Source organism: Pavona decussata, unplaced genomic scaffold (assembly GCF_977016875.1).
Source record: "Pavona decussata unplaced genomic scaffold, jaPavDecu1.1 SCAFFOLD_265, whole genome shotgun sequence".
Lineage (NCBI taxonomy): Eukaryota > Metazoa > Cnidaria > Anthozoa > Scleractinia > Agariciidae > Pavona > Pavona decussata.
The window spans coordinates 309378-325882 of NW_028145667.1; the positions used below are offsets into that span (position 1 = coordinate 309378).

Below are 16505 nucleotides of genomic sequence, written 5' to 3' on the forward strand. Positions count from 1 at the left end.
TACAATTTAATGTGGTGATGGTGTTTCATAAGACGGAAAACGAAAGGACAGGTCTTAGTTTAAGATTTTAGTTTTTACGGAGCACACTCACCGCCGGTCGAAATCATTTTTAAACACGGTTAATTCATACGTACTCGAAATAAAGATCGAAAGGCAACCCAACCTTTAATGTTTTCCAGCTTAAAGTATCATTTGAAGGAAGTAGAAAATTTTCAATAACTTGCGCCGGGTTGTAGATTTTACCGAGCTAGCGTTTGCAGACTGTTTAGATCTCCCATAATTTCAGATTTCTCAAACAATGTGACTTTGCTAATACGGGTGCATCCAAGAGTTCATTTTAGACTCATTTTTGTGGAATATCCTTTAGAAAGACATCACCCGTCTAAGTCAGAAACTCGGATTAAATTGAAAAGAAAAACAAGCGTTATCTTTAACGAAAGGTCACCTGAAACTTTAGCAACGCTAAAAAAACAATCCCATTTGTGTTCAGAGGACAAATACGTCGGTAAAAGTGCAGAAAGAGACCCGCCAGCAATTCGAAAAGCCAACAACAGCTCGTAAATTCGGGAAATACTATTCCGTTTCCTAAAATTTTCAGCTAAAGAATACGAACAGACCAAGCTGCGTTAACTGAAAATTGTTTTGGAGTTCGTAAAACGATGCGAGATTTTTTAAGGAAACAACATTTTAACTAATTTGGGTTGGATGCTCTGGGTTTTACGCTACACGGAGGAAATTCAGTCTACACACAAACTTACACTTTGTAAGCCAAAAGAAGATTCGTACTGGTCGCCCCGGACACATTTCTCTTCTAAACGAGCAAAATAGGTCGAAATCAAAAGACAAATGTGAACTGCAGGGCATGGGCCAAAATTGTGCTTGACGAGTTTGATAGGAAAATTCTCGTCTCTACTTGGTTTTATTGAAAGACAATATGCACCATGTAATTTTCTCATAAGAGAGCGAATCCTTTCATTTATTGTGGTTGCCAAAACTTTCATAATACGGCATAAAATATTTTGATTTTGTTTCCGTTAATAAGTCTCGTATCCTTGGGCAGAAATAAAAGCAATGAGCTCACGAACTGGGAAAATCGTTTAATGCTCGAACTTCTTTCTTTGTGCGGTAATATTAAAATTTCCCTTTAAAACTCCGCTTGCCTTTCCTGTACTAGAGACCAATAAAATAAAGTTCACTAACGGCAGCCGAACTTTTTACACGGCGTTAATTATTATTACTTTTATTATTATTATTATTATTATTATTATTATCATTATTATTATTATAATTATTATTATTATTATTATTATTATTATAATTATTATTATTATTATTATTATTATTATTATTATTATTATTATTATTATAATTTTTATTATCATAATGATTATTTCTTTTTTACCTTTCTGAGCATCTGAGTAGTACTGCAGAAACTCTTCCCAAGAAAGAGCAGATAAACAAACTCGAACTGAGACGATCTTTGACCCCGAAAACTGATTTGCTGTGTGTATAATTGGTAAATACGAGAACTAAAAAGATATGGATTGGAAGTGGCAGGTGAGTATCTATCATAATTGGATGGGGGAAAATTGCCATCCGTCTGGAAATGACAAAATTAAATAATGGCACTAAACCAGTTTCTCATCTATTATTGATTGTCGGATGACTTTTAAGGGAAGACTCTAACGTAAGCACTTATACCAATTATTTTTGTTTCTTTTCTCTCTTGATAATTTCTATCAGGAAGAAAATAAAAGAGGGAAAAAGGGAAATGTGTGGAAGACGTATATATTATGCTTGACTAATTATAAAATGAAGATTTCTACACAGTTGTACAGAAAGTGACGTTTTATTTTCAGAGTTTCCTTTAGAAATGTTCAAAACAGCGGAAGTTTTAAAGAGCGAGAAGACCTCCCGGCCGGCGCTTGCGTAGGGGATAAATTTAAATATCTTGGCTGACGATAGTTCGATTGTTCGTTTGTTTGTTTTTTCATTAGGGTTATGCGCTCTTCGTAATTAGTAATAAGGGAAGAAGACTTGTCATGTACATAAATTATTTGTGGCGGCTGAATAAGAAACACAGTGCTGAATTTTGCGACTTTACTCTAGTTATTCTCCCAATATCTCAAACGTTTGATGAAATAAAAACTACACCTTCTGCTATCTCCTACCAAATAGGGAAATAAGTGACTACCTATGGATTTTCGTTCAACATCGTGAGAAGGTTACGAAATCGTCGGGAGTCTAAAGAAAGAAATTGCAAGGTGTTAAAATAATGAAAATTTGAAAGACTGAACAACGGAAAGTGGGTTGGTTGGGTTGAGTGGCTAAAACAAAACGGAATGCTTTTTTGGGGGGTGGGGGGTGGGGAGAGGGGGATGTTCAACTCTTAAGCACGATCGATCTCAAAAGACTTGCCATATAATCACTTGTTTTATTTAGTAACCCCTTGAAACACAGGTTGTGGCCAGATAGCGTTGACAGAGCTTGAAATGCAAGTATTTGTTTTTTTCTTGAGCTTGAGGACTATATCCCTGAAGTGGAGGAATTTTACAGGAAAAACCACAGCGGCCGCAGGTTGCAGTGGCATCACCTCATGTCCAATGGAGTGGTGGGTTACGTTGTTTCTGTAATCTCGCTTTATTTCCAGACTAGGTGCTTCCTTGCTGAACCACAAACTCGGGCCCGTTAATATCGCGAAGTAAATCGGTTCTCCTGGAAATACCATTTTGGTCCGAAAAGGGAACGCTGATTACAGCAGCGTCAGCCCCTTTAAGTCTACGAGCGTGACATTTCCTGGGACTTCCAGTCAACGTGCCCCTGATGTGCTGTTTCAATTGTCGTTTGTCCAAGAGAGATAGTCTCATGGCGGTTTACAATTCTTTTGTGGGGTGAGATCGGACTTCAGCTTCATAGATGCAGTCACTCAGTCTTACAACATGGGTGGACCCGGCAACCCGACAAAACTGTCTTAGGGACGGGCCTTTTAGAGACGTATTTATTTCATTTTAATCCTCATCTCTTTTTTCTTGTTAAGATTACCTTCGCCAACAAGATTGGAAAATTTGACCTCGAAGTAACAACTTTTCAAATGGCTGTGTTATTCGCCTGGAATGAGCGACCGCACGAGAAGATTGCCTTCGAAAATTTGAGGTCGGTGCAGGGCATCTTCTTTTCTTGATTTTGTTAAGCAAGAGAAAGCTCACAGCCTTCTTTCTCGTGTTTCTTGTTGTAGGCTCCCTGATTCGGAACTTCGAAGAACACTGTGGGTATGTGAACTTATCAACCTGTAACGATAATCATTTTCAACACAGTTACTTTCTCTTGACCAGTCCAGCTCTGGTGGAATAATTTTATTTTCCTGGCCTCAATAATCGATATCAATCGATGACAGTTGATATTAGTAGATACCCGCCCGGTTACTTGATTGATAACTTGATTGACAACGAGTTAAGGATAATATCTTTTGGTTATCGATTTGTCATTGATTGGCCGATATTAGTAGATGTCAATTAAGCTAAGATCGAATTTCCCAAGCTGGACTAATTTTCACTGAACAATATAGGCTGGGGTTTTTTCCCTCTTCAAGATGGAAAAAAACCCCAGCCTATAGTCTTGATTTTACGCATTTTTAGAAGAAGGTTATCCTTTTGGGCCTCAAGAACTATTTGTCTTTTCCAGTCACTAATTGCCTTCGCCAAGCTCAAACGACAGATTCTTTTATGTCAACCCGAAGCCAAGTCTCCAAAGGATTTCAGCGACAGCTCTTTGTTCTGGGTCAATCAAGAATTCGCCGTTATGTAAGTTGGGGAAAAGTTAATGCTTAACAATAAGTCGTAGTAGTGTCACGCTAGTTTTCTTGTTCAACAGTGTTAGGTCACGCTTTATTCTTGAACGGTGTTTTGCCACGTCTTTCTATTCCTTAGGGAAGTGGCCAAAACTGCTATACTCGAACAGGATTCACCAAACCACAAAATCAATGGCGGTCTCCGCCTGCACCCCTCTTCCTCACCTCAAAAGATGGCAGCTTTATTGCATAGCCACCCCTCTATCCAGCAGTAAAAAAACGGCAATGGAATTCAAACCTCACTCTCCTTGTTTATGTAGCAATGCTAACTCTTGCTAGCTGAATATTTTTGAGTCAACTCAAATTTTAAAGCCAATGAAATTTTGTAAGTAAAGGTTTAGATATACATTGGCAAGTGAAAAGAAACGATAAAAACGAACAACGTTTCGGAGTCGTCATGACATTAACTTTATTTCTATTACTTCGAACTTGATAATGGCGTCATGACGACTCCGTTGTTCTTTTTTTTATGGTTTTTTTATCGCCAATGAAATTTTGCCGGTTTTTATCTTCGTGTGAAAGATGGTGTCTTCAATAGACCCCTACCCCAGACAAGGTGAGTCCTCTTCTAACAAACTTGTTACGACCAGTTCCCTTAGGTCATGCTTTCTCCTTCAAAGTGACTGGGTCACGGTTTCTCCTTTCAAGGTGTGAAAAACCTGTGGTCACGCTTTTCTTTTTAAAGTCACACCATCCCCAACCCAGTATCCCAGACTCACAAAGCGCGTTAGGTCATGGAACTCCATCGAACTTTGCACAGCACAGCATTGTTTGTTGAACTATATGTTGTCTGTTTATTTAGCAAAAACAGCAAAGTGCAGAAACGCGGCAAAGTGAACCTCAATGGTCGATTGCAGCTTTCAACAGAAAAAGCAAAACAAGAAGAGAATGATGGTATCGTGGCACTCAGGATTCTAACTGATACAGGTATTGAATGTGAAATATATGAAATACCATATCAGGTACTTCACGGTTAATTGTATTTGTTACATTTTCCTCATGATTGTTGTGTTTTCCGCGTTCAACCATACAAATGTTTATAGAAACGCGGATATTGAAGGTTATTTTCCACGTACCGATTTCTTGGCCCTATTACTAGGTCCAGTCGCATGGGCCAATTTACACGTCACTATTTGGCGACCGATTTCTTTTTCCGTTTGTGTTGGCCTGATTTAAGAAATTTGTTACAAATAGGACCGATATTCGTCCATTCCATTCGCTCATTTTCTTTGTCAAATTGGGCCAAATCGGCCCGATTAATCGGTACGTTTAAATACCGGTAAACCAATCTCGATATAATAAAATTCGTACTAGGCAACGAGGTTTAGGGGAATAAAACAAAAGAAACTACATTGAGGTTCAGAGATGAATAATTTAATTCTGTTGTTTTACTCCTCTAAGCCTCGTAGCCAAGCTAGAAATTTAATATTATCGAAATTGGCCTATTATCCCTTCCGTGCATTTTTCTTCGCCCAATCAAACCAATCAGGTGTTGTTTGGATCTGGAACTTTTCAGTGGTGATATATTCCCCACGTTTCCTGCTATTAGTTCTTGTTTGTTGATTTTTATCGCCTCTCCCTTACTCCATGTTGGTCTATCTTGTTTCAGGAAGCGATTGTCAAGATCATGAAGATGAGAAAGAGAATCACGAACGCCGCCTTCAAACAGAACTGGTTGAAATTCTTAAAAATATGTTCATTCCTCAGAAGAAGATGATCAAAGAGCAGATCGAGTGGCTTATAGACCACAAGTATCTCAGACGGGATGAGGAAGACATTAACACTTTCTTATACGTGGTATAACAAACGAAGGAAGACAAGTCTTAACCCTTTCACATCCAAATAGTATCTTAGCTGGATATTAAAATTTCAAATTTCTCGGACTTGTGGAATAACTGCTCGACAGCTTCTTGGCCATCCTAGCTGGTGGACACACGGTGCAACATTGCTTTCACCATTGCGCCAATGTAGCGCCAATGCTGCTGCCTGCAACATTGTCTGGAATGGCCACACGGGGTTGCTCGTACATTTCATACAACGTTACTCGCAATATTGCAACGTGTGTGCCGGCCTTTATTGGCGCGAAGCAGAAGCCATAATCCCCGGTTATGGCTCCTGGCGCGAAGGCAAAGTTTTGGCGTCCCTGCAGCTGAAACTTTCCCTTCGCGCTAACAGTTCCGCAAACTACGCAGACAATTTAGAATCACAATAATTTCACGATAATTTAGTTTGAAAAGAAGGTCAACATTTCAAAGTCTGGGGATGAAATAACTGCTCTCCTCAAACGAGACATGCCAACTCAGGTTTGTCCTTTTACACAGATCTTCTCCAGTTAAAGGCAACGGAGGCTCTGTTCGAAAGGAAACATCTTTCCGCTCCTTTGCCAGTTTATGCATTTTGCATCTGTGTCCTAAGAAGTGGTCTGTTACGAAGACACTGCGAGGTAAATTTTAGTGGAATTTACTAAAATAAAGTTCCATTTGTAACAGTTTTGTACGGAGCATTCCTGGTTGAGATTATAATTGACTTCTTTCGATTCTCATCTTGTTGTAACGTGCAGACGTGCTTTACCTTGTTTGTGCTTTGGCCAGTCTCGTCCCTAGAGCCAACTACTGGCCATCGTCCCTGTTTTATCGTCGATTTTATGGCGACTTGCGCATATGCGATGTGAGCTAAAATGTGTAACTGTTTAGGGGATTCCCAGAGGCATCACTTACGCTATCAAACTGCAGAGAAATTGCGGTAAAGTACATACGCGCACGGCTCTTGAAATCGCGATCGCCATAAAAGTCAAGATCGAAATCGCAACAAAACTCTCCAATTTGTACGTCTCTCCATAGCTGCATGCATTGGGATCAAATTTACACAAACTCATTACTCGGGTCTCCTATGGGTGGTGCCTACTAATACAGGGATATTTTTGCGTGGTTTAAAACTATGCGGAGAAGGCAGAATTTCAAGTAGCAAGTGCTCTTGATATCCAAAAAGAAAAATTTGGGGTAAAATTGTAATTTAGTGTTGTCTTTATGTTACTTTTGTGATGTATTGTAATTTCTTTTTGTAACAAACTTTTGAAATATTGGCATAAATAAAAAAAATCTGAAATCTGGGGTAACCATGCATTTTTCAGTGATGATAAAGCTTCAATTATGGAAAAAATGCCGTACATTACCTGGTATTTTAGCACATTTTAAGATTATTGTTGCTTAATTATCTCGTAAAAAAAAAAAAAAAAAAAAAAAAAAACAACTGGTTACTCCCATTTTTTTTTGTATTCCACTAGCCCTTGCTAAGATCTGCTTTTCCCGCATAGTCATAAACTGCGCAGAAATATCTCTGTATTAGTAGGCACCGTCCTTAAGGAATTTGCGTCTTAGTCGCGTCAAAGACGCAGATAGCAGTTTTGTATTCATAAGATCTCTTCGCGTCTTTCTCAACGATACGTTTTTGCTAACACGTGTTTTTCTCATATGTTTTCAGGTGACGGGCGCTTTACCAAAATCAAATCGATGGGGCTGCCAGACGTTTCGTTAGGTTGCCTCATTTTCTTCAAAAATTTCTAGTTATCGAGTTATCCTGTCGCGGAGCGGTACTCTTCCCCAGCGCGTTTCTTCTCTTTGCGGGAACCGACTTCGCGCGCGATCGCGTGTTCTACTCGTTCAACCAATCCTTTATGTTACCTAGGCTCATGAAGTGACGTGTGTTTAAGCCTTAGTTGCAACACGCACATTCCTGTCACCGTGCTGAACTATTTTCCATATCATTCTAATACTATAATCCGGTCAGGACAAACTTTTCACTACTCTCCACATGCTTCAACCGTGAGCTTTTCCTAATTTTTTGTCTCAGCAGTCTGCAACTGAGCACCCATCATTTCCTCTTTCATACCCTTTGTCAGTTGAGTGTTGCTCTGCCCTGAGCCAAAATTTCCGGGAAGGCTTTTTCTCATCTTTTCCAAACCTCAGTTTCCGAAATTTCCATTCGAAAATTGTGGCCAAATGGGTGAGTCACGTGACTTTTAAGATATGTCACGGAATCCGTCACGTGAAACTGTTGACCGTCCGAGGTTTACTCACAGCCGGATTGTGCTAGCCTGTTCACAGTCCCCTACTTTTCCGTAGGATTTTCTAAATTTCGAACTCCCGCCATCTTGGTTTGAAAAGGCGAGCGCAACCTGGGGAGAGTGTCTGCCTGACTGGGGACCCCTCGGATCCCCCCTTGGTAGTTTAGGCACTCTCCCCAGGTTGTCCTCGCCTTTACAAACCAAGATGGCGGGAGTTCGATCGAAGAAGCGAAGAATTTCGAAAATCCCACGGAAAAATAGAGGACTGTGAACAGTCTAGGATTTTGCAGGATTGTACAGTACTCAGAGTTCACACCATACAGTCCAGTCTTACTATTTTTGCTGGTAAGATCTTGATTTTCCCACTGAATTTCCTCTCTCAAGTTTATAAGGAGATTGCATAAGATGGCGATCATGGCCCGGGATCATATCATGGCGGGCCTGATCGCGAGTGTAAAGGTGGATGAATGAACAAACTTTTCCAAACGCCTTCTATTCGAAAAGCTTTGTTAGCTTTGCGTTTTGAGTGAATTGGGCCAGAACATGGCAAAGTGATACTGATATATTCCTGTAGCCATTAATTTTTGAGGCTTAAGCTTAAATCTATACTCGTTAACATGCCAAAACTACAGTAAGTATGATGTTTGGTCGACAATTCACCTCTGAAACTCTGCTTAAATTTGTTGGATATGGCTAATTTAAATAGTCTCTATCACCCAAATAATGGCTGTGTGGGAGACTAACTTGTAAATGGCTAGTTATTTGAGTTTTTTTTTGGTTAAAGTTAGCGACGTCTGTACCTGCAATTTCCACTGTCATGTGAGCCCATCTTGAAATTGTGTTCCTGGAAATTTGTCCATGAGGGAGAAACCATAGTCTAGTAATAAATTATGGTCATTGAAATTATGGAACTGACCAAATATCAAATGTTGTTGCTAGTGCAGATTTGTTTGTAGTAAACCTAACTGGGTACCACAATGGGCGATTCCAGAAAATATCCATACCATACCACTGACGGCTTTTAGGATTTCCGAAGGGGAGCGGGGGTTCACGATTTTGGAATTCTGAGGGCATGGGGGGTATTTACGATTGGATATCCGAAGGCACTGGTGAATTCCACAGGTGGGATTTCTGGAGTAGAAAGTGTAGAGTGAGTTCCTTGAAAACGCTATTGTAGTGGACTTTTGTAGTTCGTAACTAAAATATATCTACGAACGTATGACCGCGGAAGCAGAAGACAAGCATCAATAGATCATGATACATAAGGCATATGGGTTGAGAACACTTTTCGTGCACACTACATGAGTTATAAAAGAACGCAACAAGACTCGATGGTATATTTGATCGCTGAAAATTTTAACTGTCTGAATTTGAGCTATTCTGCTTTGTAAACGTCAAAAAAGCACAAGAAAACAAAGAGGAGTGAAACTGCCATAAATGGTGTTTATTATTATAGCCAAATTCGTATTATTATAGCCAAAGAAGTTTTCACAGCCTGGCCAATAGCGGTAGGTTTTTCTTGTCGCTGAAGAGTAAAGCTTGTCGCCTAGCGCCGCTAGATCACAGCCCTGAGGAGGCATAAATTCATGTTTGTTTGTTCATATAGGCGTTGCTAAAGTCGAAAACGTACTTCCCAGAAAAACCGGAAATTCTGAAGGAAAGGGGGGGTTCACGATTATGGAATTCTGAGGGCATGTGGGGGGGGGGGGGGGGGTAACGCATTTTGGAATTTCCAAAGGCAAGGGGGGGTTAAAACATGGAAGCCGTCCGTTGTTGGGTATGGATATTTTCTGGAATTGCCCAATGTCACTGAATGAATCTTTTTTTTTGTAAACCACACACTGTCAATTCCTAAGCCAGCATAAATTTTGAAATAAGTTTCAATGTATCTGCTTTATATAATTTATTATGTTCAAGAGGCAGCCAAAAGACTTCAAAATTAAGGCTTGTGATTCAGACTTTATATCTACTTGAAAGCACCATAATTATCTTTTCAGTTTGAAACATGTAGGACAGAAAAAAAGGGACATTGTTGTTGTTAACAACTGAAAATCAAGCTTACAGAAGCAAAGTCACTTATTTTAAGTGTCACTTTGAATAGCAAAAAAGCATACATGTACATGTATTTTTTATCAATGAAAACTTTAAAATATTGATTCACTTTTGTTGACAATCAACTGTTGGATTAATTATTACGGTAATCCAACAGTGCCCAGGAATACCTAGTTTTAATTATCTCCGGCTGCAGAAGGCCAGGATGAAAATGGACTGCAACGTAAAAAAATTGACCAGTTGTTTTAAGATCTTCCAAAACTTATCAAGGCTTGTTCTTCCCTCAAGAGTTAATCACTTGTTATTTGTTTCTTGGAGTACAAAGAGAAATATTATTTTCCAGTTAGAGCAATAATTTTTTGTGTGTACGTGTACATGTACTTTGTCAAAACCTTGTACAGCTTCCACCAAAACATAGCAGAATGCCTGTAACAATGCCCCTTTAACATCACAGTGGCATTCCAACTGATTGGCCACAAAAGTAAAGACACAGGGAGACGCGCTCCCAGTACCCTCAGCTGAGATTAAGCTGGTTTACAGCGCTGTCACCAACTGTTTAATGCATCTCTTTTGGATATTTATTAAGATTCTATTGTGGTTCTAACAACAGTAAAACAGTGGCATTCCAACTGATTGGCCACAAAAGTAAAGTTCAACATAATGTGGCATAAAGATGGCATTTGATTTCGCCGCACCCATGCACTGAAAAACCCCAACTAGGGAAAAGATAGACACAGGGAGACGCGCTCCCGCAAATTGGTACCCTCAGCTGAGATTAAGCTGGTTTACGGCCCTGTCACCAACTGTTTCATGAATCTCTTTTGGATATTTATTAAGATTCTATTGTGGTTCTAACAACAGTAAAAATATATTTAAAAGGCTGTTTACTGACGATGCTTGTTCTTCAGTGTTTTTAAGTTAGTACATAGTAATGTCACTGAAGCCCAAAGTTGTGGTAATTGGTGCAGGGATAGCAGGACTGTCGGCTGCAAGTAAGCTGTACCAGTCTGGGCAAGCTGAGGTGTGCGTCTTAGAGGCAAGTAAGCGAGTTGGCGGTAGAATTCACACTGGCAAAATTGGAGACAATCAGGTGGAGTTTGGTGCCGCATGGATACACGGCACAATTGCAAATCCTATATTTGACCTGGCCTGTGACTTTAAACTGCTAAGCAAGGCAGATATTAACAAGGAATGGGTGAATGAAAACAGCAGAACAAAACCAAATATTGGCAATCAGCTGCAATGGAATATTGATGATCAGCTTCTAACAGAGGTTTGGAAAGTCTTTTATAACCTTATCTCAGAGACTGAAGATCTGTCAAAGATGGAAAGTTTTGCTAAAGATGTGAAGGGTGGTTCTAGTATGACAGTTGGTGGTTATTTGAGCCAAGGTTTTCAATCTTATCTTGAATCATGCAACTGTACCTCAGATACCCCAGAAATTAAAGCACTAAAACAAAATTTGTTTTCATTTTTCCAAGAAAGAGAATGCAATTCCACTGGCACTAATTCCTTAAGTGATTTAAACCTTGAAGAATTTGGCGAGTATATTTACTTAGATGGCTCGGATTTCTGCCCTGTTCCTAGTGGTTATGACAACATTGTGAAAGCATTGCAAGCAAAACTCATCATCAGCTGTGTTCATGTTAACCACGAAGTGACACAAATAAAGTGGACAGCTTGTGATGAATCAGAGACTCCAAACGGCCATCATCCAGTGAACATTGTCTGTAGTAATGGAAAATCATTTGAAGCAGATCATGTCATACTGACAGTCTCTCTTGGTGTCCTCAAAGAAAAGTATTTGTCCTTGTTTTGTCCCCCATTGCCAACTGACAAAATCAATGCTATCTGTCATCTTGGTTTTGGCTACGTAGGCAAGATTTTTCTTGAATTTGAGGAACGCTTTTGGGCTTCGGAGGAGTCTAACATTCATGTAGTTTGGGAAGACAGAGGCAAAAATGAAGTACATGTAGATGATGTTGAACATAAATTAAACCACGTAGAGTGTGATGTGGATGCAGAAACATTAAATTGTCCTTGGGTCCGTCGCCTTTATTCATTTTACACTGCTCGTCCTAGGTCGAATGTTCTGATGGCTTGGTTTCAAGGCAATGAATCATCTCACATTGAAAGTATTCCCCCTGAAAAAGTGGGACAGCTCTGTCTTGCAGTTATCAAGAAGTGCACTGCTCTGAATTCTTTGCCACGCCTTGTAAATGTTCATGTAACACAGTGGGTAACAAGCCCATGGACAAGGGGGTGATATTCATTTTTGTCCAGAGAAGCTAGGGGAAGTGACTTTGACTGCCTTGCCTTGCCCCTCCCCTATGGGTCTGATGGTGAGAAGGGTATCCGTGCTCTTCAGTTAATGTTTGCAGGCGAGGCAACACACCGTCAGTTTTATGGGACTGTTCATGGAGCTTATTTGACAGGTATTAGAGAAGCAGAGAGGCTTTTAAAATAGCTAAACAACTAAGAAAAAAATTGTTGTGCATTTGAGTTTTCATCCTCTGGAGATGAATTAGTGTAATGTTACTGTTGTGTTCTCCATTCTTTTGCTTGTCATACCATTTTTGTGAGCTCTGCTGCTCTGTAACATGTGCACATGTAACGGCATCGATGTAGTGTTCTTGCAGTCTGTCTTTAAGTATTATTTGCAGGTATTAAGTTTGCATTTACAATTGGAGATAACTGATGAACAAAATGCATCAGAAATGGACGAATGAATGAATAAAGAATGGTTTTAAAATGAGTGGATGAATGAGTAAACGAACAAATGAACGTGAGTGAATGAATGAAGAATGAATCTAGAATGGACTAATGGATAACTGAACGAACGAATGAATTAGTGAATGAGTAAGTGAAGAATAAGCTAAGAATGAATAAAGGGTGAATGAATGAGGTGTAAATTTGGAATAAATTAATGAATGATTTCGTGAATAATAACAATTAATTTTTGTCCCAGGGCTCCATTTAAACTAGTTCTACTAAATTGGATGCCCCTGGATAAATATTGAATTAAATTAAATTAAATGAAATTAAAATTACTTTTCATTTTGCCTCATATATAATGAATTGAGTTTACTCAAATTTGAGAGGTGCACAAAAGGAAGACAATGAAATGTTCGTACAATTTTGACAAGGCAGTGAAAAGGGAGTTGCCGTGTGTATATGCCGAGGTTGAAAATTTGAAACCAGTTAACTGTTTCCTTATATTTTACTCAGTCTCAGATTCTGTCATTCATTTAGATAATCTGGACCAAAGGAAATACAGTGGAGTAGTGATTGTTTTCGAACCTCCTAGGGAAACTGAATTTGGTTCGAAAAATCGGGAATAAAAATCTGACCAAAGGAAATCCAAGGGAAACAACTTTTGGTTCAATTAATCGGAAGTTGGAAAAAAATCGAGGGCTCGAATAATCGAAATTCCACTGTAAAATCAAACTGGTTTGGAAAATGTCTTCTCCCCTGTTTAACCCTTTTTAAAAGCTCTAACAGTGACCAGCATCAGATTTCTCCTTGTAATATCAATGCTTATTCAACCTCTGAGGTCATGAGAATTAGGGATATGATCACTCACGGTGAATTTTCTTGATATTTTAATAACTTCTTCCTAGTACTTTTATAAGAAAAATATGTGGCAAGATAGGAGAATTAGTTCTTTGATATTAGGAATTGAAGGGTTAAGGAACTGATAAGCAAAGGAATAACAAACCTCGCTGTGGGCACCCTGTGAAAAACGTCGAAAATCACAGCTGGAAGTTTTAAGGATGAATTTTTTAATAATTCAGTCAACAGGTGTGTAAATAGAGACGGTGCTTATTTTCTTGACATTTAAATTTGGTCAGCATTTTTTCTATCTTGAGTTAAAGAAAGAAAAATGTATGACTTTCTAACGTTTATTATTCTTTCTAACAGGGACTGAAAATTGTTTTATTGGCTAAAATTAGTAAAACAGGGTTGACATTGTTATGTTATGCCAATAGACGTTTCGTGACTCTTACATATAGTATGTTTTGTTATAAGGACATTTCGTGATTGATACATGAAATAACTTGTGTGATGGACCTCGTGCTTTGGAGAGCCAGCCATGTTTGTTTGCCAATCTATCAGGTTGAGTTAATGTTCTAAAATAAAACTACAAAACTACAACATGGTGACCCCGACGTGTTGATAAACCTTCTGAGGCTATTCTACGCGTAAAGATCGACTCCTTTCCGGCTACAAGACCTCACACGATCGAGGAACGGACGTCAGCACTATTCCTCCGAACAGATCCTCTTCACAGCGTTTCGTACAGAGGACAATCTACACTTCAGGCAAGTGGTTGTCAACAAATTTGCCGAGTTTTGACTTCGCTTTCATCACATCCAACTTTCAAGGAACTTTGTTTAATTTGTCTTCAATTAATCATCACAACGCTTCTCGACATGGCGGAAGCCCACTACATGCCACAAACCAAAGTTGACTGGACTTCAAATAAGGCGTCCTCGCAATTTAAGTTATGGCGTAAAGAAGTTGAACGAACTATTGATGGTCCTCTCGCAGCTCGCTCTGACAGAGTAAAATTAAATCACATTTACATCTGGGCTGGTGCTCACGCAGAATCATTAATTGAAGCCCGACTCAACGAGGATCCTGAACTAAGAATCACCACACCAACTGCTCTCTTAGATCAACTGGCTGCATGTCTAACGCACTCGACCTTCTTCAGGGAGCAACGAGAGGAATTTTACAGTATTTCTCAGAAAGCTGGGGAAAACACCACAGCTTACTTTTCCCGTATCATGGAGTTGTATCGTCAAGCTGAATTTCCAGACAACACCCACTTTCTTGTTGTGGATAAGCTCATTCATGGCTGTAAGAGCAGAGAATGTAAAAGAAAACTTATGGCAAAGGGGAAGGATGTGACAATCAAAGACTGCCTAGAAGTCATGCGAAGATTTGAAGCTGTAGAAGTCACAATGAAGAAGCTTGAGGACTCCAGCGATGCTCATGTTGATGCCTCATACACACGTGATCCAACTAAGAAGTCGCAAAGAAATGGATTCAAGAAACAACCAGTCAAGTCAAAGCTACAGCCAAAAAGTAACAAGCCTCATGAACAAAAGTCCTGTGTATGGTGCCAAGACGATGTTCATCCCTGTGATAGGTGCCCTGCGAAAGATGCAACATGCAATTTCTGTGGTAAGCAAGGACACTTTGAGAGAGCTTGTCTTCAGAAAAAAGGACAAGGCAAATCAAGACCAAACAAATCCAAACACCAACACGCTGTAGACCTCTCACATGACCAGGACAGTAGTGAATACGATGATGACTTCGATCTCAATGCCATATCAGTTCATGCCTTACACAGCCACGAATCACGTGAGGTGTTTGCTCCAGTACTATTTTACTTGAAAGGCAATAACAATCCAACTCTTAAAGGCAAGGTTGACACGGGTGCAATGGTGAGCTGTATACCAGCGTCAATGCTTTCACAAATTGGACTCTCTATGAAAGACCTAAAACCCAGTGATGCCACCATTCGAGGTATGTCCGGAGCAGACCTTCAGAACTGTGGAACTGTAGATGTTAATGTAACCTGCAATGACATCACCGCTAAGGCCAAGTTTTACGTCATCAAACATGAATATGCTTTCATTCTTGGTCTTGGATTTTGCACGAAGTTCAAGCTTATAACTATTGCGCCTGTGTGCTTACAGCAAAGCATATCGTTGGAACCCAACCAAGTAGAGGCTGTTCATATTACTGATGAATCTGAAGCTGACTACCACAAGCTTAAGCAGAAGTGGAAAGAGCATCTGCCTCTGGGGAGGAAAACAGGTGACCCCCTGCAAGACCTGAAACAGATCTTCCCAGAAACCTTTGACGGTCAAGTTGGTCTCTTTCACGGTGAGGTTCACCTCAAGCTCTCACTCGATGCAAAACCGGTTCAGCTACCACCCCGTGCTGTGCCACAAAGCATCATGCCGCAACTAAAAAAGGAGCTAGACAAGATGGAGCAAGAAGGGATCATCCGACCCTGCCCAGAAACGACTGAGTGGGTGCACAATCTTGTCACTGTCGTCAAGAAAGATGGATCTCTCCGCCTGTGCCTTGATCCAAGAAACTTGAACAAGTACTTGATCCGTAATGTCCATTACACTGCGTCTTGGGAGGACGCACAGCACAGCTTCAAAAATGGCCAGTATTTCTCCACCCTCGATGCAAAAAGTGGCTACTGGACCAAAAAGCTTGATGAGCAGAGTCAACTTCTTACTGCGTTTAACACACCCTTTAAGAAGTACTGCTTTGTGCGCTTACCCTTTGGGCTCTCAGCGTCATCGGAAATCTTCTGTGAGCAAATAGATCGAATTCTCTCTGGCATCCCTGGGACGTTCCCATGTGCAGACGATGTCAAGGTACAAGGGTCCACAGAGGCACGTCATGACATCCACCTGTTAGAGACTGTGGAGCGAGCATGCAAAGCAGGACTAAAATTTAACCCAGACAAGTGCTGCATCAAGAAACAGCAAATTGAGTACTTCGGACGCATCA

General features: G+C 40.0%; 3 protein-coding genes across 10 annotated transcripts in view; 2 read left to right on the top strand and 1 right to left on the bottom strand.

Moving 5' to 3' along the window:
* LOC146455921 (uncharacterized) overlaps positions 1-16505 on the bottom strand; it is a 416007-nt gene that overhangs the window by 211867 nt on the left and 187635 nt on the right. The gene's annotated exons all lie outside the window — the stretch shown is intronic.
* LOC146455929 (uncharacterized) overlaps positions 1-16505 on the top strand; it is a 364345-nt gene that overhangs the window by 114623 nt on the left and 233217 nt on the right. The window lies entirely within an intron of this gene.
* On the top strand, positions 8108-12407 carry LOC146455935 (peroxisomal N(1)-acetyl-spermine/spermidine oxidase-like). Its single transcript, XM_085093670.1, has 2 exons — positions 8108-8255; positions 10881-12407. The coding sequence occupies exon 2, from the start codon at positions 10894-10896 to the stop codon at positions 12226-12228; it is 1335 nt and encodes a 444-aa protein (XP_084949796.1). The 5' UTR covers positions 8108-8255; positions 10881-10893; the 3' UTR covers positions 12229-12407.

Bases quoted from the DNA above. Each gene is read 5' to 3' on its own strand.
- LOC146455935 (XM_085093670.1), top strand. From the start codon at position 10,894: ATGTCACTGAAGCCCAAAGTTGTGGTAATTGGTGCAGGGATAGCAGGA.